This window comes from Aulostomus chinensis, chromosome 20 (genome assembly GCF_037954235.1).
Source record: "Aulostomus chinensis isolate RoL2024-O1b breed Wild chromosome 20, RoL_Achi_v1.0, whole genome shotgun sequence".
Classification (NCBI taxonomy): domain Eukaryota; kingdom Metazoa; phylum Chordata; class Actinopteri; order Syngnathiformes; family Aulostomidae; genus Aulostomus; species Aulostomus chinensis.
The window spans coordinates 17,917,061-17,941,062 of record NC_141339.1 but is presented as its reverse complement, the minus strand read 5'-3'; the positions used below and the strand labels follow the sequence as shown (position 1 = coordinate 17,941,062).

Below are 24,002 nucleotides of genomic sequence, written 5' to 3'. Positions count from 1 at the left end.
CGGGCTCCATCAATGGTGAATATCCTAAATCTGTGCCAGGGCCACACGTGAGAGCCAGACTAGATTAACCCCTTAGGCCGGCCTAAAAATAGAAAGACTTGTAGCCTTTTACCTGTCTAAAAGAGATGGAATGAAAATAGGCAAGCGCAGCCTGATATATTCGATATGTGGGGTTTATTCTTTTGCTTTTTATAAAGCGTCCAGGTTGTGCGAGGATTGGGACAGGACCAGATGTGAGTACAACACTCAGATAATAAAACGAACTTCCTCATATCTTTTCTTTTCTTTCTTTACAGCTTCCTCCCTCCTTTGCTTTATATGCATATTTTACTGTCAGTGTCACACTCTGTATCTGCTGTGTTACTTTATTCAACTGCTTCCACGTCATGTAATGTACAGTAACTATTAGCTATTAGTGCTAAAGTGGGATCACAAGATACAACTTTTATTTGCGTGTTTCTGCCTCCCATATTTTATATGAATATTTCACAGTAAACAGTATATGTGAAATATCTTTTCAGTAGCTTCCCTTTCATGTGACAGGTCACCAAATCATTACCAGATATTAGTACTGCATTTGAAACAGAGGATACGCCTCCTTTTATTGCCTTCTATATTTTAGATATTTCATTGTGAAAAGCATTTTTCAATAGTTTCCATTTCGTGCCTCAAATATTGCTAGCATTTCTTTTTTACGTGGATGTCTAAACAGAAAGTCACCTGTTTTTTGGGGTTTATTTTTGTCGATCATGCCCATGTCTACAGCAGTGATTTAGAATTATTACCAGCTATTATGGACAGAATGGGTTAATAAGACACACCACTTTTCATTGCTCTGTGCTAACAGGCTACAAGGGGAAAGCAGGAATCTGTAAGCAGAAACCACAATGACGAGAATTGTTGACTCTATGTACATTTTATTCACCACATTTCCCATGATTCAACACTGCATTTATCATGATGACATCTTTACATCACACTGTACACAAGTGTGTGGCGGCTGACAGTTACAACACGTTTGACCACCCAAAACAAGGACTGCTGGTTAAAGTTTCAGTCATGGAGACAGGAAACCACAGGCTGTATACCCAACTGGTACAAAAACAAGTTGGCTCTCCAACACCTGATATTACAACTCCAGGTAATTATGTTAAAATGCACAAACTGCTAGTTAAATTCACATTTTAGCTCATTTGTGGGCTGCAACCTTTCAAAATTGGACACAGGTTTTTTTTTTTGTTTTGTTTTATTTACACAATAAAGGACGTATTAAACCCCGCAGATGAGAAGCTATTGCACACCTTTGTGATCACACAGGCTTGCAAAGACCTTCATGTTACAAGAGTTACGCTAAAGACGTCGGGAGAAAGTAGTTAAAACTAGCCTACAGGGTTTGCTTCCTGTCCGTAAGACTAAAGTGAGGGTTAACTAAGTCCGCGACTGTGTAAGGAGAATTGTGTTCACATGAATGAGGTCCAGTGTCATTCTACATGTCACTGGTGTGTTAGGTCACTTGAATGGCTCATGGCAGAACAAGGCAGTGAGGGTAAAATCTCCTGGTATAAAAAGGCACTTTTGGCTGGGTGTGATTGTGTTTCATTGCCTTTATTACTACAAAAATGAATGTGAGTGTGTGTGTGTGGCCTCATTTGGTTGGCTCATAAAGCTGCAGGTCTAGTTTCACCCAGACTTCTCCAGTAGGCACTTCGTGCAGTAGTAGACGACGGTTAGCAGCACCTTTGCTCTCCATCTCCTTCTTTATAGTTGCAACAGGAACTTCAGTACGACCCAAGAAGTCTAAAGAGGGAGAAAAATATACGTTCACATTAAAAAAAGAGGCTTTTGAGACAGTGTACACACAGTTTACACAACCAGTTCTGGTTTTTGAGTCCATCAGTTGAATGCAGAAATGATAGAAACAGAGCGCTTGTGTGAGTTTCCCTCCATTCACTGACCGTCTGGTGAAAACTGGTCCTTTTCAAACACGGTGATACACAGGACGTCCTGGTAGAGGTCCTTGATGAAGAACTGGCAGTTAAAGTTCCATTTGGGGTTCAGAGTGTCGCTGATGGGTCTAGACGTGTAGCACTGAGCCCCCATAGTCAGCTCACAGTATGGGTTACTTTTTCCTAGAGAAAAAGAACATGCTTTTTTTTTTTCAATCAAAACACAAGGCAGAATGGAGAATTACTGGACACGTCTGATCAGAGGGCCTCACCGTTGGGCTTGCAGGCTTTGAGCTCCTGGGCTTCAGAGACGGTGACCAGCAGTCGGCCGATACCGCTGGTCTTTAGAGATCGAGCTGGAACAAACAAAGCCGTTAGATCTCACCTAAAAAGACACAACTGCACGTTAGCAGATGTCTACCAGTCTCAGTGCAGTCAAACTTATAAAAGAGTGTACATGTATGGTTGCAGTGCGTACTATCAGCCTTGCCCCAGTGTCAAAGAAGCTGGAGGATTCCATTTTATTGGCGGAGGCATGTTTGCATCTAAACCAGTTGGTGCCAGTGTGCTCCTTCACAGCTGGTTGGAATTTCCCTTTGGTCAAATTTTAGTCAGACAATGCAATCGATCTACTTTTCTGTAACATCCATCCATCCATCGTCATCTTCCGCTTATTCCTACACATTAAGGGTCGCGGGGGGGCTGGAGCCTATCCCAGCGTCAACGGGCGAGAGGCGGGGTTCACCCTGGACAGGTCGCCAGTCCATCGCAGGGCCAACATAGAGAGACGAACAACCATTCACACTCACATTCATACCTACGGTCAATTTAGAGCATCAATCAGCCTCGTCCCCAATTGCATGTTTTTGGATGGTGGGAAGAAGCTGGAGTACCAGAGAGAACCCACACAGACACGGGGAGAACATGCAAACTCCACACAGAAAGATCCCGTGCCCGAGCCAGGACTCATACCCGGAATCTTCTTGCTGTGAGGCCACAGTGCTAACCACTGTACCACCGTGCAGCCCTTTTTCTGTAACATCATGCATGTAATCCTACTTAACCGAGTGACTGTCTTTACCTTGGTACGCCTTCTCTCGCTTCTTCTTCTCCGTCTCGATGAAAATTTCGGACGCAGCTTTGATCTTCTGGACCCACGTTGTCCTATCAAACAGTAACTATATGTAAATCACATTTACACTTAACAACTGTATGTGCATGAGGGTTTCCGACTACCTTTCATTCAAAGTCTCAGTTCTGAGTGTGTACACGCGATCGATGTGTGAGACGTGGAAGAGTGGCTCGTCACTGGAGGGGTCCGGTGGCATTTTCACTAAAACCTCATTCAGAAATAGTGGCTGTAAAAAAAAAAAAAAAAAAAAAAGAGAGAGAAAGAAAAGATGCTGTTTACAGGACGGGACATGTTGCTTCGTCACATGGAAACCATGAGGGTCTTCATCTCGTCTTTGTCTTAGAAAAGTCACTTGCTTACTGTTTTATACATCTTCAGCTGGATGTTGGTCTTGGGGCTGAAGAGTTTGTCTGGTCCTGAGGAAGAGAAGGACTTGGCGCTGTGTGTGAGGAGGAGGAAATCATTGAAGAGGAAAGCCCACAGCTCCCTGCTGCTTTTGGTTTTGTACAGCCGACCGCTGTGGAGCAGCTTGCGGGGCCCGAGGCAATTAGTCAAGGAGTTGAAGACCAAATGCTGAAAGAGAGATGAAAGACAAACGGAGAGAGGAAACCTGTCAAGCTAGCAGTTTCATGAACTGCTTTGGCTCTGTTTGGAGGACGAACATTCAGATATGAAGGAGAAGTAGACCTTCAACCAGTAGGATCTTAAAGCGATACACCTAAAAGTTTATTTTGCCTTTCAAGGACTTTCAAACAGGTGTCTTGAGCTCTAAGGGATGTTTTCACCTCCTGGATCACTTCTTCCTCACTCCAGAATGGAGAGAGAGCCAGACGCATGTTATTAGCTTGAAGCTAATAGCCACTGATGGCTGATAACACCTACAGCGACAAACTAGTAGCAGGTAGCAACAGTAGCAGCAAGACAGGAAGGGTTATAGCTTGTTGGTTTTCAGCAAAAAAACACAATGTTTGTGGATTGCTGAGCATACGGCCGGATGAAGAAGAAGATGTCGATATTATTGAATGATGTCCGTGAGAGTTTGTGATTTGACATTTTTGGACAGTCTATTTTTGGCAGGCAGTCGCAATTAACTTTAAGATAAATCTACATGGCTGGCTCTTTCTGCATTAAAGAGCCCCAAATAAGTTATGCAGGAAGGAAAATAACATCTACATGAGCGCAAGAGACCTATTTGTGAGTACCTGAAAGGATAAAAACAGTTTTGTTTTAACAGCAGTACCCACAGCGTCCAGGCATTAGCAGAGTAACTGTAATCGAAATAAATTTCAAACTATGAATGATAAAAATTCACATGCTGAGTTTACCTCTATAGCTCCTTCACACTGGACGTGACTTTGTATCCACTCCAGTCGATCGGCGTTCTCTTTCTCCCTGACCCCCTCGTTGACCTGAGAGCAAAGCTCCTCAGCTCGCTCCAGAGCCTCTCTTAATGGGACGTGGTCTGCATGGTGATCCGGTGTGTGCTCGAGGATCTGACCAGCATGAAAGAGAGTGCAAAAAGAGAGGGAAGAACGTGGGCGGACACCGAATAAAATCATTAAGGGTTTGAAGAAAGAAGTCAGTGAAGATATACGTAATTAAAAGAGACATCCTGATTGTAGTTCTGTACTTTGATGTGTTGTTCAGCCCTGATTATTATGCGTGGTAGATGTGTGTGTGTGTGTGTGTGCGTGTGTGTGTGTGTATGCTTAGCCTTGATCTACATACATTTTTTATGAGCAGGGGGTAGCGCGTGATTCTTTGCATGGGCTTGAGGAGGAAGCTGGACAGTGGCATTCCTTTACAGCGGTAGTTAGTGGCAATCTTCTGCTCAGGGGGATCCAGCAGAAACAGGTTTTATATCATCTCTGTACTACTACACATGTAACAACCTGGGATGATCAATTCTGACCTGGTACCTTAAGGAAGTCTTTAAAGTCGGGCTGGTTGTGGGTTTTGCTCTGCAGCAGGGCAGCGGCGTTCAGCTGGCAGGAGCAGAAGCGGATGTAGGGCTGCATGTGAGCCAGCTCTGAGGCCAGCAGGTCCCCGATCAGTTGGACTGGCATGTTCTCTCCACCAGTCTTTTTACGGACACGTAGGGCCCTGACGTAAAGATGCAAACACTCAGGCAAGGAACTCCAAAATTCACTTGTTTTGCTGGTGCCTTACTTTAGAGTCAATACTTACTTCAAATTTAAACAGCGTTATGCAAAAACTGCTATACTGAGTTGAGTGAATCGTAGCAGAGGGTGTGTGTGTGTGTGTGTGTGTGTGTGTGTGTGTGTGTGTGTGCATGCGCTACCTACTTGAGCAGTTTGGTGTTACACATGATCAGCTCTCTCCAGTTAACAAAGATGATTCCCATCTCAGCTTCAGTTAGACGGCCTGACTCAGACATGGGCTTATGGAAGACCTGAGAGATGAAACATCCGCAAAGAAAGAAAGAAAGAAAGAAAGAAAGAAAGAAAGGAAGAAAGAAAGGAAGAAAGAAAGAGCAAACAAAATAGGCAGACAGGAAATAAGGTTGGGAGGGATTTGATTGGAACACTGAAAAGTGGGCGTTTCCCAGACATTTAGCATCACGTGCTCTCAAGCCCCCAACATATCAGTGTCCGCCACGACGATGAAGCCCATCATTCTCTTCAACATTCAATACATTTGAGTCGACAACCGGGAACTGACGCACCATTTTTTTCTAGCATGCCAACTAATGTATCCTAGCTCAAAGATTGATAGACAAGAAGCCACTATGATGTTACTGGCTGAAACTGGTGGTTAAATGTGAGCATGTGTAGTTTTACAAGAAAAATAGATTAAGATATAAAAACAGTTAGCTTGTATTTTTTGTGTTTGGGGGGCATTTAGGAAATAGGTGAACAATGCGGGTGATTCAAAGGTATTTTTCGTGTGTGTATATGGGTGTGTCTACCTCCAGCACTAGCTCCAGGTCCTCCACATAGGTCTCCTCAGTCTGAATGAGCTCATGAATGTACCCCTGTCTCTTTCTCTCCTGAGGGGTCATCTCGTCCAGCGTCATCAGGTCTGCGCACCCTACAGTCCGCACGGACATGCAAGCAAACACGTGCAAGGCATGCACAAGCACACATGCTGTCAATCACTCGCATGTCTAACATTTGTCAAAAAACATTTGTCAAAAAACATCCACACACACACTTTGCAATGTCAAAATCTCCTTTTATTGTTGTGATTTTTTTTTTTTTAATTTACAGTTAATGCACAGACAAGAGTGAGGCACGTTGTAGTTGCGGTACATGAGCTTTGGGAACATACGGGGGCGATGCTAACGCTAGCAACACTGCTACCAAGGATACTGACCTAAAGAAAGATTAAGCACCTTTCATGGGCTGGGGCGCTGACTCCGAATGATTGCATAGGTGTGATAAGTCAAGTAGCTAATGTTACAGAAGAGAAGCAGTGGAAGACTCAGTTGCTAGTTCAAGTCTCTGGGACTCAAACGTGGCAGCGGTTGCACGTCGATGTCTGCAGTGTGTGTTCTCTATTACCTGTGTGTTGTTGCTGGTGATATCACAGTCCAATATAGAATGAGACTCAACCTTAATCACTCGGAGGCATTGATAAAGAGCATATAATGAGTGAATAATAAGATTACAATCAGTTTTGATCCAAGCGGTGTGTTAATGAGCAGAAAAATTGAGGTTAGTGGCCACTGAGTCTTCTTATTGGTCCATTTTGGCAAGTTGTTAGTGCAAGAATGAGTGACTCTTTTTATCACAATGATTCATAAAGGGATGCTTCAACCAAAAAGTGTATTTGGACATTCAGGAACTCAAAAAACAGGTGTCAAACTGTCCAAAAATATTCGGAACCACCTTGCTCGCGCTTGTCTGTTCTGATAGCGCCGCACCTGAATGCTTGTGGTCAGTTTGTCGGTAGTTAGCAATATTAGCTTTGAGCTAAATACATGTAATTGGCTCTTTCTGCATTCGGGAGCAGGGATCATACAATGATTGGCTTAGATATTTACCGCTTTTCATGTTATCGGTAACGGCATATTTTTATTGCCCCTCCCCCTTTTTTTTTGTACAATGTACCAGACAAAACCAAAAAAAACAACACTTGAGTAAATTTAATTAAGCAATTTTACTTCTTCATTCAGTTCAGTGAAAGCCTTTTGGGGCATTTGAGATCATCCCAAAAATGTATATTTTTGAATTTATTTTTATCAACATTGCCATTTATTCTTATCATTCAGTAATTTCAAAGTTTGGACTCGATACATTTTTTTCAATAAATTTTTAAAATAATTTTTAAATATTTACTGCCACACAGGTATTGATTATCAGTATAGGCCCTGAAACAACATTATCAATAGATCCCTTTTGTGATCGCTGCAGGCGAGAAAGCAGTTAAAAGAAAAAAAACTTTACAAGCTCAAGATGCATATTTATGAATACTTGAACGGCAAAATACAGTTTTTGGGTGATGTATCGCTTTAATTTAGAAAAATAAATAGTCTGTTGCCATTTGACACATTTCCATTGTAACCAAACTCTTATGATCCATATATCATCTTTAGCAAAACTAAACATTCCATGCTTTTGTATTAGGACTAGCTGCCTCTTCCTCGCTCCCTTAAAGGAAACATCAGGGAAACAGTAGAGGAGAGAGCGAGGGGGTAAAAATAAATCCAGTAAGGAAGAAAAATCAGATTGAAAATAAGAAAAAAGTTAAATTTATTCAAAATAAAAAATAAGGGAGCACCACAGTCCTAAACGAGTGAAAACGCAGAGCTGGGCTCTTCTTGCTGATGGCCGGGGCTTCCGGTTGCAACAACACGGACAGAAGTGGTGAAGAAAAAGAAGGAGGAGGAAGAGGAGGAGGAGAAGGAGGAGGAGGAGGAGGAGGAGGAGGAGTAGGAGAGAGCAAAGCCAGCATTACTGTCCTACAGAGGAAAGAAACAAAAAAAAGGATGAAGTGGAAGGAGCAGGAGGGGAAGGTGAGTGAGATGGAGGAGAGACAGCAGACATTAATATAGTTTTAATATTAATGCTGGACTGATACATGCAGGTGCATTAATAATGTATTTCTGGAAATGTAAATGTTACTGATCGTCTCAGCTGGAGCAACGAGGGTCATTTTTAAATTTCACGTCCCTGATGCCGTGTGTGTAGTGGGCTGTGCATGAATCACAACATGAAGGTGAGCATTAAAATTTCATCCTGTTTTTTTGTGTCGGCAGCTTAAACAAGTTCATCCTAATTAAACATCTGTTGTTAACAGAGTTTGGCTGCTGTGAGGAGACCAGGCGAGACATGAATACTAATACAAACACACAACCACTGATAAAAGACGAGTGTCATTGTCTGAGTCAACACGGTCACATGTATACATGAGTAGAATCACACCCATTCAAAGCCTCCAGCGATCAGCAGCATGTATAGTGGACTTTACTACCTTTGGACAGAGCCACAGTCACTGTTTCTCGTCATTAGGCTAGGCTATGCTATCTGCTTGTTGATTCAACTAACATTCAAAAGAGTGGTATCAATCTTTATTCAACTTCAAGCAAGAAATTGCACAACTGTATTTCCTGTTACTGATTTTTTTTTTAGGTGTTTTTAAGGTGTAATTTCATCACGACCAGATCCATTACGATGTCTTGGTTTGGAGGAAATCTGAAAATGAGCAACGAGGAGCGGACGTGGCAGCCCTAAAATTGAGGATGATGTGGAAGTTGCATTCCTTTTTCATCGCTAATGGCCAGCAGGGGGCGATTCCTCTAGTGCCACGTAAATGTCTGTATCAAAGCGCACGAGGAAATACATTAACTTCATTAACTACGTCAGTAACGATTTTTCAAAGGAGTTTATGGTCTCGATCACTAGTTTCAAGTCCTGGTATACTGTCACAACAATGGCAGCACTGAAATAAGATGGAGAGGATTAAAAAAAATAACAAACAAGCAAAAAAAAAAGCAAGGTTGTGAATGCCAAAATCCTGAACGAGAAGGTTTTGAAAGTCCACCATCCAATTGGTCACCGCAGCTACGCCCACTTCCTTTACATTCAATGCAAATGTTTTCCTTTATTTTTACTTATCATTTTGAGAGGGTTTGATTCCTCAATACCAAACGCATGTAATGGAGTCAGTCTTTTGGGTGCAGTGAGTTCATGTTCACCAAAGACCCCGCAGTGATTGCCACACACACACTCTTCAAGCTTACCGTCAGTCTCTCCAGGTTCTGACTCTGTACCTGGAGTGAGCCAATTTACAGCTTTGAGTCATTGAAAAGCCTGTTTCTACAGCTAATCAACATGTTTTAGTGTCCATTTGTTTGTGTCATGTTTCTGTCAGATTGCATGTTGGAGGGTTTACTCACATTGCTGGCTGGGGTCTGATTCTGTGGTCATTTTGACATAGTTGGTGGGTAGTAGGCCTGTGACCCCGTTAACCTCCCCTTTCCACCAATCAGGGTTGGTCTTGTCTAGGACGTTGATCAGCTGACCCTTAGAGAAGCTCAGCTCGTCACGATTGGCGGCCGTGTAGTCGTACATGGCGATAACCTGGCACACTGAGACGGCGGAGGTAGATAAGGTGGGATTTTAGTCATCGATTCATCGCAAACACAGCCCAGCTCTAATTCTGAGTAAAAACTGTTGACGTTAGAGAAACTAAAACGCTCATCCTCAATTGTCAGAGGCTCAATATTCCACTACAAATCCAAATATACTCCAGATTTGATGACACATATTAAAGTTGGATTTTTTAATTTCTTTCTAGATTTAACATTTTCTGATTAAGACATGTGGGATGTCAGAGTACTTTATCATCACTTGCTTTTCTTTCAACGCACATCAGGAAAAAGTGTAAAAAAAAGAAAAGTCTCACAACGAAACTCGAACGGAAAACTGGAGTCACAACAAGTGCAAACATGAGTTCCTCCCTTCATCTGTCAAACGGCTTCGTCTGAATTTTCATTTTTGGAAAAAGGTCAAAAACTAGATCATGGTGGAATATCAAGTGCATGTAAATACAGTCAGTGTGTCAGTTTAAATTGGTGCGTAAAGCTCAGTGATCATAAATATGATGTGACAAGAGTGTCAGCTGTCACCTGGCAGCGGGGAGGGTGAGGACTTGCTGTTGGAGGGTCCCAGGAGTTTGACGTGAGACGAATGAAACCAGCCTCTCTGCCTCTTTTTCCCTCGAGCCTGAAGGGAAGACAGCCAGGGGAAAATAAATCTTCTGCTTGCTCGATTCTGAAGATTAATGGTGGAATCTATTTTCTCGCTTTCTGAGCGTTGTAGCTCCAGAATCTCAGCAGCATAAACAATCTATATTAGACTGTGACGGGTGTTTGGTGTAAATTTATAGTCGCTTCCTTCATAAATCCAAGTAAAGTTCAGCTTCAAATCTGCGGGATGACCAAACAATTGGATTAAGCGTTACATCGAACTGATGGATTTCTGCAGCAATACAGACTGCTGTAACGCTTTTGGAAGTTTATGTCATGTAATTTTCATTTCGAGCATCAGAGCTACAAACACACAGGGAAGGCTGACCTCCTGCTGTGTGTGTGACTCTTCACTCACTCTTCTAAACTCCCGTCGAGCTGCAGGGTCTCCATCAATCTGACAAGTCAGCAGACACAAACGCTATGTGCTCCATCAGTTGTTTTGAAACGGTCCAACAAACTTCATTTCTACATTTTTTTCAGCACGGAATTCATGTGAGCTATTAAATCTGGACAGGTTTTTGAATTGCAGCATTTATTTTTATTTTTTGGTCAATCTGCCAATTATTTTCTAGTGTAACGTAATTATTTTGTCTAAAATACATGGTGAAAATATAAATAGATATTCAATTTGTTGGCATAGAAGGCCAAAATAGCCAGCTAATATTCACATCTAACAGAATAAAAGCAGTGTGAAAAAAATTAATAATAAATGTATAATTATAGATCTAACATTTGCGATTTCTCAGCTTCTCTCATACAGAGGCTGAAAGGAGCGGGGTAAATATTTAAATAATCCGTCTGAAAATGAGCCCCAGATTTACAAGCTCTCATGTGCAACAGATATGCTTTTAAAAATGCTCTAAAATACAATTCGCCTTGGACTTCGGATTAGCATTCAGAGTAGTAGATTACTGAAGCTAATCCTTCTAAGATGCTGGCATTTAAATAAAAAAATTATTACCTTAATTGATAACCAGGCAGCCCCAAACTTTGAAGTCCTGTATCATTTGTTCCTGTTGTTGGTTTTAAGTGTATTTCTTATGTATATATTCATCTACAGTGTTTCTTCCATGGTTACTTGTCTGGCTGTTATTCTGTAACCTCATCACTCAGTACGGGATCTTAGTAAAGACAGAACTCAACTGACCTGCAGTTCCCCGAGCCACCAGCCTGTGGAGTTCTTAGCCAGGACCACAATCAGTTGCCCTGGAGACAGATGAAGCTGATGCATCGTCGGGGTGACGGTGGTGGTGACGGCCTGAGCGATCTCTGCTGACCCAACAAAAATAGACTAAGGCTAAATCCAGATAGATGTCAGGAGAATAAAGTCAATCAATGTGTGTGTGAGTGAGTGAGTGAGAGAGAGAGAGAGAGAGAGAGAGAGAGAGACAGAGAGAGAGACAGAGACAGAGACAGAGAGAGAGCTGGTGTGTTTTTTCATACCAGGCTTCTTGGTTGGACCACCGAGTCTTGATGCCTACATTTGTTAAAATGTTGTAAATAGAATAAACAAACAAACAAAAAAACACATTAGTAATATCCAATATATAAATATATAAATATATTTATATATATCCAATATATACATATATATATATATCAATATATATATCATATATATGTATGTATATATACATATATATGATATATATATGAGTATAAATAATAAATAAAACATATTTTATTTATTTATATAATTATACATATAATTTGTTGATTATTTCTGAAATCGATTAATCACATTATTGAATAAAATGTCAAATCAAAGAAAATGCTGCTCTGAGGTTCCCCAGACCACCTACAATAGTTTTCTGTTGTTTTCCGGTCAACAATTAAACTTTGTAACACTAGATAAAAATACAGCATTTATGAAAAAACATTTAGATTTCAAAATGAACCTGAAAAAAATCGCAAAAAATTAGAAACTGTAAACAATAAGGGTACATTAAGGTAATGCAAAATTTAATGCTTCGTTAACCATTCATTAAAAGTTAACTCAAATGTCAAGTAATCATTTATTAATGTCGGTGATGTCAGTTTTACAGGCTAACGCAAAGATGGAAGTAGCATCAATAAGTCAACAATTATGCTTAAATAACTCTTACATTGTACTCTTGCATGTAACTAAGCATTAATTAACTGTTATTACCTACCCTGAGAGTGGCACTAAAACTGTTTACATACTTGTGAACCTCTCTCACCTCTAGTTCAACAGGTCTAACATAGTTGGAAGGAAACACCCCTGTTTGATCACCGATGCATCCTCGCCACCATTCCCCTTCTCTCTCCGTCACCGTGACAACATCACCCTCAATGAAGGTCAGGTCCCCCACTTCTGGGCTCTCGTAAGTGTACAAGGCCACGTACTCTGGTTAGGAGAAACATGAACATCTGGGTCACATACGAGACCGAGTAGTTTCACAGTTTGAGATTTAAAGAACTTTCTACTCACCTTCTAGCTGAACAGAATCACATGAATCGAATGTGTCCACACTAGAATGAGAAAACCACAATTAAACATCTTATTTTACATCAATGAAGTGTGTTTGTGTGTGTGTGAGTCCTCATGAGCGTGTCTTCCTACTCTGCGATGCCGCCAGCCTCCACGGTGACGAAGCCTCTGGGAAACCATCCCTGCATCCCGTTGAGCTGTCCCAACCACCAGTCGTCCCTCTGTTGCAGCACGCTAATGACATCACCCTGGGAGAAACTCAGCATCGCGGTGATGACGTCACCCGCGCTGGAGGAGAAGTTGAGGTGATTTTCTGAGGTGGCTGACCAGGAGGAGACGGCACGAGCCAGCAGAGGGAAGGAAAACTGAGGGGGGAAATTCAAGGAGGAAACAACAAAAACTCAATAATTAAGCAATGAAATCAGCTTTGATCTTGATTTAGAACAACCTCGAATATCTGGCCAAAACTGCACTTGACTTCTTCTGACCATGAGACATAACCTACATATGTCAGACCTACTAACACTGATGTTATCTTCTGGGAGATGGAGATCTGTAAATGTGTGTGTGACCCACAGAGAGGCAGAGACAGCCAGTTCCCAGTAGAGGGGGGCTATAAATATACAACCACGCTGTTGCAGAAGCTGTTTGTATGGATGTCAGGAGCAGTCAGTGTACACCAGCCAGACCTACATCTCTGCCTGCAAGAGCAAGTTTATAGCCCAGTACTACAATAGCACCATTTACACCAAAAGAGAACCCAGCAGGGGTCAGGAATCGATCTTACTAAATGGTTAAGTAGGAGCCAGCTTTGAAACAACAATTAACCTTTGTCGTCATTTTACCACACCATCTGCCGAAACAAAAGACGGGCTGCAGCATGTCAGCTAAATGCTCTAAAAGGCTTTTTTCCAAGGAGAACTTACTGTCGTTTATGACACCTAACGAGAGAGAGAGTATGCGCAGGAACAGATGACTCCTGTGTTGCTTGTGAATAAAACATGGCTACTTCTTCCAGAGAATGAATGCTAATCTCTGAGCCAAGGTTTCGATTTGCATCAAGAATAGAGAGTGACGGAAACAGTTCATTAGGAGTATGTTTGTTTTACACGGAGAAAAAGAAAAGTCGGACTCAGCTCAGGCTCTTTTTAAGTACTCGCGCATAGATGTCTTGAGCTGACTTCGATGGATTTTTTCCCCCCCACTGCTGCATCAGTTTTGTGTGGCTCCAGAATGCAGGAAGAGCCAGCCATGCATATTTAGCTTGAAGCTCATGCCATCTGAAAGCTAGCAACAGCAAACCTATTCAAAAACTTGTGTTTTTAAATCCTTAATACACTTTGCCTGGAATAATCTGCATCTTCTTCATCCAGTTGTATGTATGTTTCGTAATCTACAAAAAGTTTGAATTGAGTTGAAAACAAAGTACAACATTTGCAGTCGGTGGTTTGATCCCAGGAGCAGCTAGCCTGACTAGCTGGTGCAGTCAACCGACTTTTTTCCACCTCTTCATGGTGGCGTAAAACTGAAAGTGCTATTTTTGTTTGTTTTTAGCTCAAATTAAAGTGAATTATTGAGTGCATGGCAGGACAAATTAGATTGATTATATCAAACTATGCAGTTTTATTCATAAAGAGAATCTTTTGGGCAGTTCTGCTGTTTTATACATGGCTAACAACAGCTATGTGTATATATATAATTTTTTGTTGTTTTTTTCTGGAGTGACACAAAAGTGATACAGGAGGAAAGAACATCATTGTGAGCTCAAGACATCTATTTGTAAGTACTTAAAAGACAGAAATCCCTTTATGGTGAAGTATCACTTTAAGAAATGCTGCATTTTACCTGGGAAGTGTCTGATTGGACAGGATCGGCTCTGTCGCCCGTTACCTCCCCATCTGGGACTCTTGGTAAAACAGGAGGGACAAACCATTAGTGACAACAGAAGAACAATGACAACAACAACCACACATTATAGTAATTACAGCCTGTCAGAATGTGTCCTATTATTCCTCCTGTATGTTACCTTGTGTTGAGTGACTGTGGTTGACAGGAGGGTTGTCCTGGTGGGGAGGGGGAAGTCTCAGCGGAGGTGGGGGTGGGACATTTCTCTGCATAACTCTGGGGGAACCAGCCCCTGTTTCCACGGTAACTCCCGCACAACCAGCAGGGCTCACCAACAGTCTGCTCATCAACCTGCATAATGGAAAACACGCAATAATCACACTTGAACAGAGAATACAAGGTGTTAATTTCCCTGCTGTAGTTGTCTTTGGGCCAACCAGGGACAATAACTTTAACAACAATTACACTGTTATCACAATCATGTTAATCAGTGAGTCGACTGAACATGAGTGTGTGTGTGTGTGTATGTGTGTGTGTACAGGATGAGTGTGGGTTCATACCTCTATGAGACATTCTGCGTCTATGCTCAGCTCATCCTTGTTTCGAGCAACAAAAGAGTACAAGGCTCTGTAAGTGGTCAGCTTGGAGGGCCGAGGAGCCGCCAGCTGCTGTCTCCCTCTCTCCTCCTCCTCCTGTTTCCGCTTCCTCTCCTCTTCCTCCTCCTTCTTTTTCCTCTCCTCCTCTTCCTCTTCTCTTCTTTTCCTCTCCTCTTCCTGCGCTTTCTCCTGAGCTGCCCGCAGGCGAGCTTGCGCCTCTCTCTCCTCTTCCTCCCGTTGTCGAGCTCTCTGCTCCTCCAGCAGCCTCCTCTGCCTCGCTTCCTCTTCCTCCTTCTCTCTCCTCTCCTGCTCCCTCCTCTCCTGCTCTCTTCTCTCTTGCTCCAGCTTGGCTTGCCTGCAGGATTAAAATAAAGAATTATTAACGGCATTCATGTTTACAAATCTGCCCATAAACACGTGTTTTATTAGAAAAAGGTCACCTAAAAAAAAAACTGATAGCAAAGAAAAGTAATAAATCTTCAAGAACAATGTGCCGTGGGCAGACAAACAAGTCTCATTTCCTCTGAAACCTACCTGGCGGCCTCTTCTTCCTCTCTCCTCCTCTTTTCTTTCTCCTCTTCCCTGCGTATCTGCAGCTCTCTCAGCTTCTCCTCTTTGACTCTGTACAGGTCATCCAGGACAGACTGCTGCCTCACCTGCTTCTCCCTCAGCTCCTGATGCAGCCATCACACACACACACAGAAGTGGAAAGATGCAGGCATCGACTAATACCGGCACTCTAAAATCATGCTCCGACTACAAAGCAGCATCTGCAGATTCATGTGCGTCTTTCAAACATTCATAGGTTAAGCATTCTGTGTGTGTTTTACCCTCAGGGAGTATCCTGTTTATATAGACAACACAGGCTCGAACAAATCCCAAAGAGAGAAACAAAAAAGGAAGACATGGCACTAAATATGCGCTCAGTTTAATCAGGAGCCACGAGACAAAAGAAAAAAAAGCATGGAGATATCAAATTGGAATGATCAATAATTGAAAAGATAGGTACTGTGCTTTGAAGGGTAAAAACAAGAGAAAAGGTGGAGGAACATTAAAGGATGGAGAAAATATAGTGAAAGAGAGAGAGAGGGAGAAACTGGAAGGAGAAAGAAGGACAACCTTGATGAGAAGGAATAGTTGGCTGAGGCAGGCCAGCAGAGACAGAAGGCCCCGCAGGACACAGTCATCCAGATCCCCAAGCTATGAGAGAAACACACAGAGTGACGATGGAGGGAAGCGATAAAGAGAATCAGACGGTCAGGAGAGAAATGTAAGAAGCGAAGGTAAACGGAGGTGAGTTAAAGAGAGGACGAAGGAAGAAAGAAGTGGAGGAAAAAGAGGACAGGTGGAGATAAACATCCAGGTTGCAGTGTGAAGAGAAAAAAAAGGAGAAGGAAAGAGGTTAGCAGTTTTAAAAAGCAGTTACAAGTGAACAGAGCAAGAGAGAAAGAGGAGCATCACCATACTGCAATTTCTCGTGTAGGTTGAGATTTAGCTCTAATTTATCGAACCAAAATGATGTGTTTCTACTGTACAACAAAAAACAGTATCAGATTGATGGAGAGGAGTGGAACGACAATCACATGACCATAAGCCTTTGTGTGTACATCTCGTAGGCAATGGGTTTTCTTTGCCTGGAGGGTGGAACTCTAGAGGTACTAAGACCAGTTGAGCAGGATTTCACAGCAGTGTGAAAATCACTTTTTTTTTGTTCCATGACAATGAATTAGCTTACGAAAAGAAACATTTGGGTTTCAACACACGTGTAATCAGCCGAAATGACACTATTTGTTTTTCTCTGTGCTATATTGGAATTGAAATGCCAGACTTTTCTCAATTATGTCAATACATGCGCAAAAACTTGCCAATTTACTACTACATGAGACCACTAATAATACAGCATCTTTAGCGAACCGAATTAAGTCTTAACGCTGTTATTTATGGTCCAAAACCATCACATTAAAAAAGTTACGAGTACGAGTACAAGTAATGATACCAGAATGATGTCGCAGCATTAACAGATGGATTAGCATTGTCACCACAGGGGTTCTAATGTCAAACCAAATGAACACACTAAATAAAAAAAGTACATATTTCTCTTAATTGTTGGACATTTGGAACACTCTAAATACTGAACTCAACAAAACGAAACATTGCTAGTTTTTACAGCCAATTTCACTTTCTTTCTTTCTTTTTTTTTTTTTTGCAAAGGCTTGAAGTTGGGGAGCCAACAAAACAGACAGTTAGCTTAGCTTAGGAATTCAAAGCAAGCTAATACCAGCACTGCTAAAGCTCACAAATTAATGTGCTACAGGCCAATACACAAAAAGCAACGGAAGACATACTGCTATGGTTTGTTGATGCAGCGCCAAATGATTGCAAAGCTTATCGTTTCTTGGCTCCATAATTAGCATACAGGCAAGAAAACAAGTGAGTTAATATCTCAAAGTGTCAGACCATGTCAGTGATTCATCAAGCCGCAATGTTTCATGTTTTATAGGTTGTAGCTCCTCAATTACAAATGGTACGGTCTTTACATTTTTTGCTGACTATTATCCTTTTTCAAAAATGTACAGATTAATATCAATAAGATTTTGGAACACAACTGAAATTGTTGTATAATCTGTCACATTAAGTCTGAATTTATAGCCAAATATGGATCTTCAACTTAACACAAGTGAATAGAAAGAGAATATAAATCCAAAATACCCCCCTCCCCCAAAAAATTTTGGTTGCATCTATAAAGTCAAGGGTATAAACTATTTTTTAGTGATCTAGTTAATTTTTACCGCTCTATTAAACCTCAGTGAGTCAGAGCCACCACAGACCTTCAGCTCTTTGTTATACTCCTCCATCTGTGCCAGTTTGTCGGTGGTTTCCCTCTCCAGAGCATCAAGCTGGTCCTTCAGTCTCCGGCAGTTCACACCTTTCTCCGTCACAGTCTCTGCCAGCGAGGTCAAAGTAACTGCTACATGGCAAAAAGGTCAAAGGTCAAAGACGAATGAAGCCACTGATCAATATTTTGTGAAACTGCACTTTGTTACCTACATGAGAGTTTGTTGAGGTTCATGTTTCGCAGCTTCTCGGTCAGCTTCTGCTGCTCCGGGACCAGCAGTGAGAGCTTCTTCTGCCAGTCCTGTGACAAAGGCATGCACACAGAAAATCATTAAAAGAAACAAACTACATCAAGACTACATCCTTGACTTTTGACCACCAAAATGTTTTCAGGTCATCCGTGAGTCCCTGTGCACTATAAAAAAAAACAACAACAAAAAAACATGGCAACCATGAGATATCACATTTAGGTTACAATGTTCTTTGGCCTTCAATATTCTTGCCTCCCAATGGATGTTTGAGCGAAATTTGAAGAAATTCACTCAAGGCAACCCAGAGGTAACACAGTAATGAAAATGGGACAGACGGGCAACCTGAAAACGGCCAACAGCTTTCACCGACGGAGGCATTAAAAACAGTTTCAATGCAAGAACCCCAAAGGGCAGGACAAAGGAAATGAACGCATTTTGTTCAACCTCAAACTGAAGCTGCAGAGTATTGATCTCTACAATGCGTGAATCCCTCTTCTGGTTAATCAGATCCACCTCTGCCTTCTGAATCCGCCTCTTGCTCTGGGCGTCACGCAGACGGTCAGAGATTTGCTTGTGCTTGTTGCCCTGTGAGACCAGACGATTATTTATCAGTGTGTATCTGTTCATTCACCACACTGACGGAATGTGCATATGTTTGAGTCTTAGAGGAGTCCCACCACAGCCTCCAGCTCCAACTCCAGGCTCTTCTTTTTGGCTCTGAGTTGGGAAATCTCATCTTGCTCCCCGTCTCTCCTCCTGTTCAGCTCCTCTCTCTTCCCACGCTCCCACTGCTCCCTCCGCTGTCGCTCCAGCTCCTGCTTTGCGGCCTGAAAGCCCAAAAAGCGAAAAAAAAGTGATCTAGATGTTCAGTGTCCACCAGGTGATCCAACTTTCCTGTCTCGCTCACCTCCTTCCGCTCCAGCTCCCTGAGCCTCTCTTCCTCCCTCTGTCTCTCCATCTCTCTCTGCCTCTCCAACCGTCTCTCCTCCTCCAGCCTCCTCCGGTTCTCCAGCTCCCTGACCTCCCTCTCCCTTCGCTCCTGAGCCTCCCTCTCCTCCTTCGCTCTCCTCTCCCGTTCCTTCCTTTGCTCTTCCTCCAGAGCTAGTCGCCGTTTCTCCAGCTCGGCACTTCCTCTTGCGAAATTCTCCTTCAGCTTGTCCTCGAAGGATACTGAGGGGAGGAGGTATAGAGGCATGTATGACACAAGGAGGGATGAAGAACTACAAGCATCAGTAAACCTGTACTTTATAGGACATGTCATACCGCTGCTCTTGGTCTTTTGTGCAGGTTCTACCTCTGGTTCTATTAAAGAGGGGGTTATGGAGGGTCCCGTCCCATTAACAAGCTCACTGGACTTGATTCCTCCTCTGAAATAAAAGAAAAATTCATCTCTACTCCCTTTTGAATATCATCAGTGATTTCAGTAAATATGTCAGTTAGTGCACCTGAGAGAGGGAGGAATCAGGTCTTGAGGGAGCGTTAGCGGTAGAGGTCGTCCAGTTTTTGCCATGTCCACCAGGTGCATGGCCAGAATGAACTCATCGGCTCTCAGTTGACCATCCTTGTCCACGTCGGCCAGAGTCCTGGACCACGAAACGCAGTCAGACACTTTTCTTCCTTTATTAATTAATAATTAACTGCACTAATAGTTATTTATAGCCAAGATAGGTCAGAGTAAGACAATGACCTTGCATTATTACATCGTTACATCATAAACAACTAAAGACCACCCTGCAACAGAGGACACCGCCCGTAATACCACAACCCATGAATACTACAGTATTAGATGAATACTCAGTAGTAGTATATAATACTATTATTACACTATAATAATATTATCACTACACATAGTCATTAGTACATTATTGCAAGAGCCCTCAGTAGTTATTTCTATAAGTAAATGAAGTCATTACTGCAACATTATTAGAGTAGTTTTAGTAATTACTACATAACTAAAAAGTCCTCAGTAGCAATTACTACAATTTAACATAAATACTCAGTATTTATTACTACATCATTACATTGATCCTCAGCCATTATTATGAGTACATATAGTCTTGCACGCAATATTACCATAATACACATAAGACTTATTGAATTATTGCATGAGTATTCAGTAATAATAACAAAATTACACGAGTCCTGAGAAGATATTACTGTGAGTACGCATAGTTATCACCGATATAGTACACTGTTCCAAGAGTTTTCTGTAATCGTTACCACAATATTATTACTGCACGGATTATCAGTGGTCATTTCTATTATTAAACAAATATTCAGTAGTAATTACTACACTATAACACGAGTATTTAGAAGTCATGACAACTTAATTACACAGGTACTTAGTAGTAAAACCTTATTACACAAATGTTCAGTAGTCAAAACAACTTTACTAAGTTAGTATCACTTCTTAAATGTCTGCTATGGGTTTTTAAACACTCCTTTGACCTCATATGTACACCTTTAAAGTTTCCTTACTATAAACAAACGCACGACATTAATCCCTTCCTACTTTCCTCCCGGCTGAAACACTGAGCTCATACACACACAGATAAACACACACAGCTTACACTCACCAGATGGTGGCAAGTTGAGTCTGCGTCAGGTTGGATGCTACAAGTGCATTTCTCACCTGCGGCCCTGAAAAACAAAACAAAAACAATTACACCACAAATCTCCAGATGAAGATGTGTGTGTGACTCACAACTTCGATCAAGCCGAGTGAAGAGGACTCACAAGTGTGTTTAGTGAAAACACACTCACTCATGAGTGGTCAGCTGGTCCTGAGACACCACCTGTTTATTTAGATTGGAGCGAGAGTGTGTGGGTTTGTGTGTGTTACCTGACAAGTATCCACTCATGAGCTTGTCCAGCGTGTTGAACTGTTGTCTGTACTTGAGTCGAGAAGCTTGCGGAACAGCCCAATCACTTGAACCCGTCTTTGGAGAGTTACTGGCCAGTGATGTGGTGGAGGAAGAATTTGAACTATAAACAGAGAGAGAAACGCCAAAGCTATCACCTAAAGGGAAGTTGCACAATAACATCAGGAGGTCAGCATTCCCTTGCTTTCATCCTGGTATTCAAACTTCCACTTATACCCACTAATTGCTCTCCAGCGTTATAACTTGGCTCTTAATTAACTGGAAGGAAGCTGGTGTGCCCCCCCCCCCCCCCCCACACACACACACACTCTCACAATGACTGTTGGAGAAAGAGATTGCATTATACTGCAATATGATAATCAGACCTTCTATTATTATTTTTATTTACAATGCCTCTGAAAGAAGAGTAGAATAACAGGAAAGGACAATGTGAGAACAGTATATTCAGTCATTATAGTTGGGTGGTTGCTTGCAGGGAGACAATGGGGGATCCTCCCCCTGCCTGAGGGTTTTCTAATGTGTGTGTGTGTGTGTGTTTGTGTGTGTGTGTGCGCGCACATCTGTGAATTTCACCTCGGGCTAACATTCCCTCATATTAAAACTTGTTTATGTGTCTGGAAATAACAACAAAAACGATCTGAACTAATGAATGTAACAGTGAGGACTGGGAGGAGGTAAAGATCACCCGGGTCGCCGACCAGCATTGGCCTTCCTGGCACTCCCGCTACCCTTATTGATGCTTAGCCTCTACACCCGAGGTCAAGACTTTTTGTATTGTGCCCTGATCCATTCAAAAACAAAGAAATCAGATACTACCCCCAACCTTTTCCCAAATGACACAAAATACCACTGGGAGGATCAAGGATATAAGATACTACTGTTGTCAGTTTCTTTTTTTGTAGAGAATCTGGCCTCGAGTCTCCCAGACTTTGGTTTCTGTACGTTACATCACACTAGGGAAACTCTTCCAGATGAATTTTGGGGACAAAAAAGAGAAAGTTTGACGAGGGTGAGAAGATTACACACTCCCTCACTTCCCTTCGAGCAAAAACTCAGGGCTGATAACCAGACAACAGCTGATAAAATCTGAATTTCACACACACACACACACACACACACACACACACACACACACACACACACACACACACACACACACACACACACACACACACAAAACAGGTCACCTTAAAAAGTTCCTTCCATGTTGAAAACTATGTGGAATTCCTCCTTGTAATATAACTGTATGATTCCTTTTCTTTTTTAATGTCTGTGGCTCCAGAATAAGCTCACTTCCTACTGTTGCCAACTGGCACATCTGATATCAAAACGTCCTTCCTGCTCTCCTCGCTATCTCAATATTTAATCTGTGCCGCATTCTGAGCCCCAACTCTTTCCTGCTGAACTCCACTTCTTAATAAACACTGACCTGATGGATTGTCTGTGTATATGGCTTGGGTCTCTCTTATGCTAGACTTTAACTACTGCATAATAAATCTGATATTCTAAAATAACCAGGAGCAGCGTCTGTTCGGATGGAAACTATTTTCTGGCAACCAGCCTCAACTTATTCACATAGAAAAATTAATACAGTTGATGTGAGGTGTGAAAGAGTTTAACAGGAAAGAAAATAACATTCTATCACACTGAGATGATGTAAATAACAGGCTAAATATCCCGCTCTGTTTGTAAATAAATGCATTATTCTGGAGTGGGTCAGGATTTAAAAACAAAATGAGGTGCATCTTAAAGCGGATCAAGCATGTTGGAGTCTTAACTCTTCTTTTTTCCGTGCCTGCTAGCTGTGCTGAAGCTCACTTGGACCGAGCAATTCATTGAGCTCTCGTTTATTCAGAGTTTATGAATATTCAACATATCCCGTCTGTGATGAAATGCTCCAAATTCCGACACCGCGCTTCCTTATTTTTCCCAGTTCTGAACTGCATATGAAGTATCTACTTTGTTTCATGTACAAAACTCTGGACGCTGAGCCTCATTCTTGAAACAGTCTTACATATTTATTCTAACATCCTACAAAAATGTTTTAATTCTCAATTTAGTCTTACAGACAGGAAGCAAAGCCTGATGGCTGCTTGTAGCTCCTTCCTCTCATAACTTAAGTGTTGCAAAGACTTTAACGTTACAAAGGGAACACAATTAACATCCAACTCAGAAGCAGGAAGCTACAAATACCCATCAGGCTTTTCTTCCTGTCTGTAAGACTAAATTGAGGGTTTAAAAAAGTGTAATAGCATGTAAGAAGAAATGAGCGGGGGTTTGTCTCCAGTCGAAACCATTAAGTTCCACCTTCCCGCTCACATGGGGTAAAGCAGCTCATTGATCGCCATTTCATTTGACGTTTAACCGTATTAAACATATTGAACCTCCAAGATGCACCACTTCAGCATGGCACATCTACCGTACGCACACGTCAAATTAGGCGTCAGTGGGCTCAATAATGGTTGACGTAATCAAGTAATAGATATACATGCAGGCAAACAGAGATTCCTCACATCGTACATGAGGCAATTACATTGGTTTCTGCTTCAATAGATCCCTGATGTGAGTCGAATGTCTTGTTCAGCCCAAATCAGATTTTAGCTGTTTCAAAATTGCGTCCAGATTGGTTTTCAACTGTCTAAAGAGCCAAAAATATATTTTACTTGGGATTTTGGGAAATCTGATCCAAACTGCTTTTGGATGTGGCGTGATATCCGATTCAAATCAGATTTCTCCAGATGCGTCTCAAGCTAAAACAGGATTTGAAAGCGCCTTTTGTGTCACTCGTGACCAGTTTCTTATCTCTTGCAAATAAAAGTGCGGACCGAAAATAATGATATTTGAGAA

The 24,002-nt window shown here is 41.9% G+C and overlaps 1 protein-coding gene across 5 annotated transcripts in view; it reads right to left on the bottom strand.

Annotated features, from left to right (window-relative positions):
- Positions 1-906: 906 nt before the first annotated feature.
- Positions 907-24,002, bottom strand: part of itsn2a (intersectin 2a) — a 36,678-nt gene continuing 13,582 nt past the window's right edge. Inside the window, exons 8-40 of one of the 5 annotated variants that reach the window (XM_086189076.1) lie at positions 21,116-21,258; positions 20,850-20,913; positions 19,719-19,856; positions 19,537-19,640; positions 19,181-19,443; positions 18,951-19,100; positions 18,718-18,858; positions 18,236-18,323; positions 18,016-18,155; positions 16,307-16,387; positions 15,722-15,861; positions 15,152-15,542; positions 14,773-14,942; positions 14,592-14,652; positions 12,879-13,111; positions 12,747-12,787; positions 12,496-12,662; positions 11,738-11,771; positions 11,442-11,566; positions 10,172-10,268; positions 9,440-9,631; positions 9,284-9,313; positions 6,008-6,129; positions 5,385-5,491; positions 4,998-5,181; positions 4,807-4,905; positions 4,404-4,571; positions 3,439-3,651; positions 3,183-3,304; positions 3,028-3,110; positions 2,219-2,302; positions 1,956-2,129; positions 907-1,797 (exon numbers count right to left, since the gene is read on the bottom strand). In XM_086189076.1, coding sequence (XP_086045202.1) covers positions 1,646-1,797; positions 1,956-2,129; positions 2,219-2,302; positions 3,028-3,110; positions 3,183-3,304; positions 3,439-3,651; positions 4,404-4,571; positions 4,807-4,905; positions 4,998-5,181; positions 5,385-5,491; positions 6,008-6,129; positions 9,284-9,313; positions 9,440-9,631; positions 10,172-10,268; positions 11,442-11,566; positions 11,738-11,771; positions 12,496-12,662; positions 12,747-12,787; positions 12,879-13,111; positions 14,592-14,652; positions 14,773-14,942; positions 15,152-15,542; positions 15,722-15,861; positions 16,307-16,387; positions 18,016-18,155; positions 18,236-18,323; positions 18,718-18,858; positions 18,951-19,100; positions 19,181-19,443; positions 19,537-19,640; positions 19,719-19,856; positions 20,850-20,913; positions 21,116-21,258 — 4,501 coding nt within the window. In that variant the 3' untranslated portion in view covers positions 907-1,645. The remainder of the gene's footprint in view (positions 1,798-1,955; positions 2,130-2,218; positions 2,303-3,027; positions 3,111-3,182; positions 3,305-3,438; positions 3,652-4,403; positions 4,572-4,806; positions 4,906-4,997; positions 5,182-5,384; positions 5,492-6,007; positions 6,130-9,283; positions 9,314-9,439; positions 9,632-10,171; positions 10,269-11,441; positions 11,567-11,737; positions 11,772-12,495; positions 12,663-12,746; positions 12,788-12,878; positions 13,112-14,591; positions 14,653-14,772; positions 14,943-15,151; positions 15,543-15,721; positions 15,862-16,306; positions 16,388-18,015; positions 18,156-18,235; positions 18,324-18,717; positions 18,859-18,950; positions 19,101-19,180; positions 19,444-19,536; positions 19,641-19,718; positions 19,857-20,849; positions 20,914-21,115; positions 21,259-24,002) is intronic. The other 4 variants (XM_086189077.1, XM_086189078.1, XM_086189079.1 and 1 more) reach the window with 4 other exon arrangements.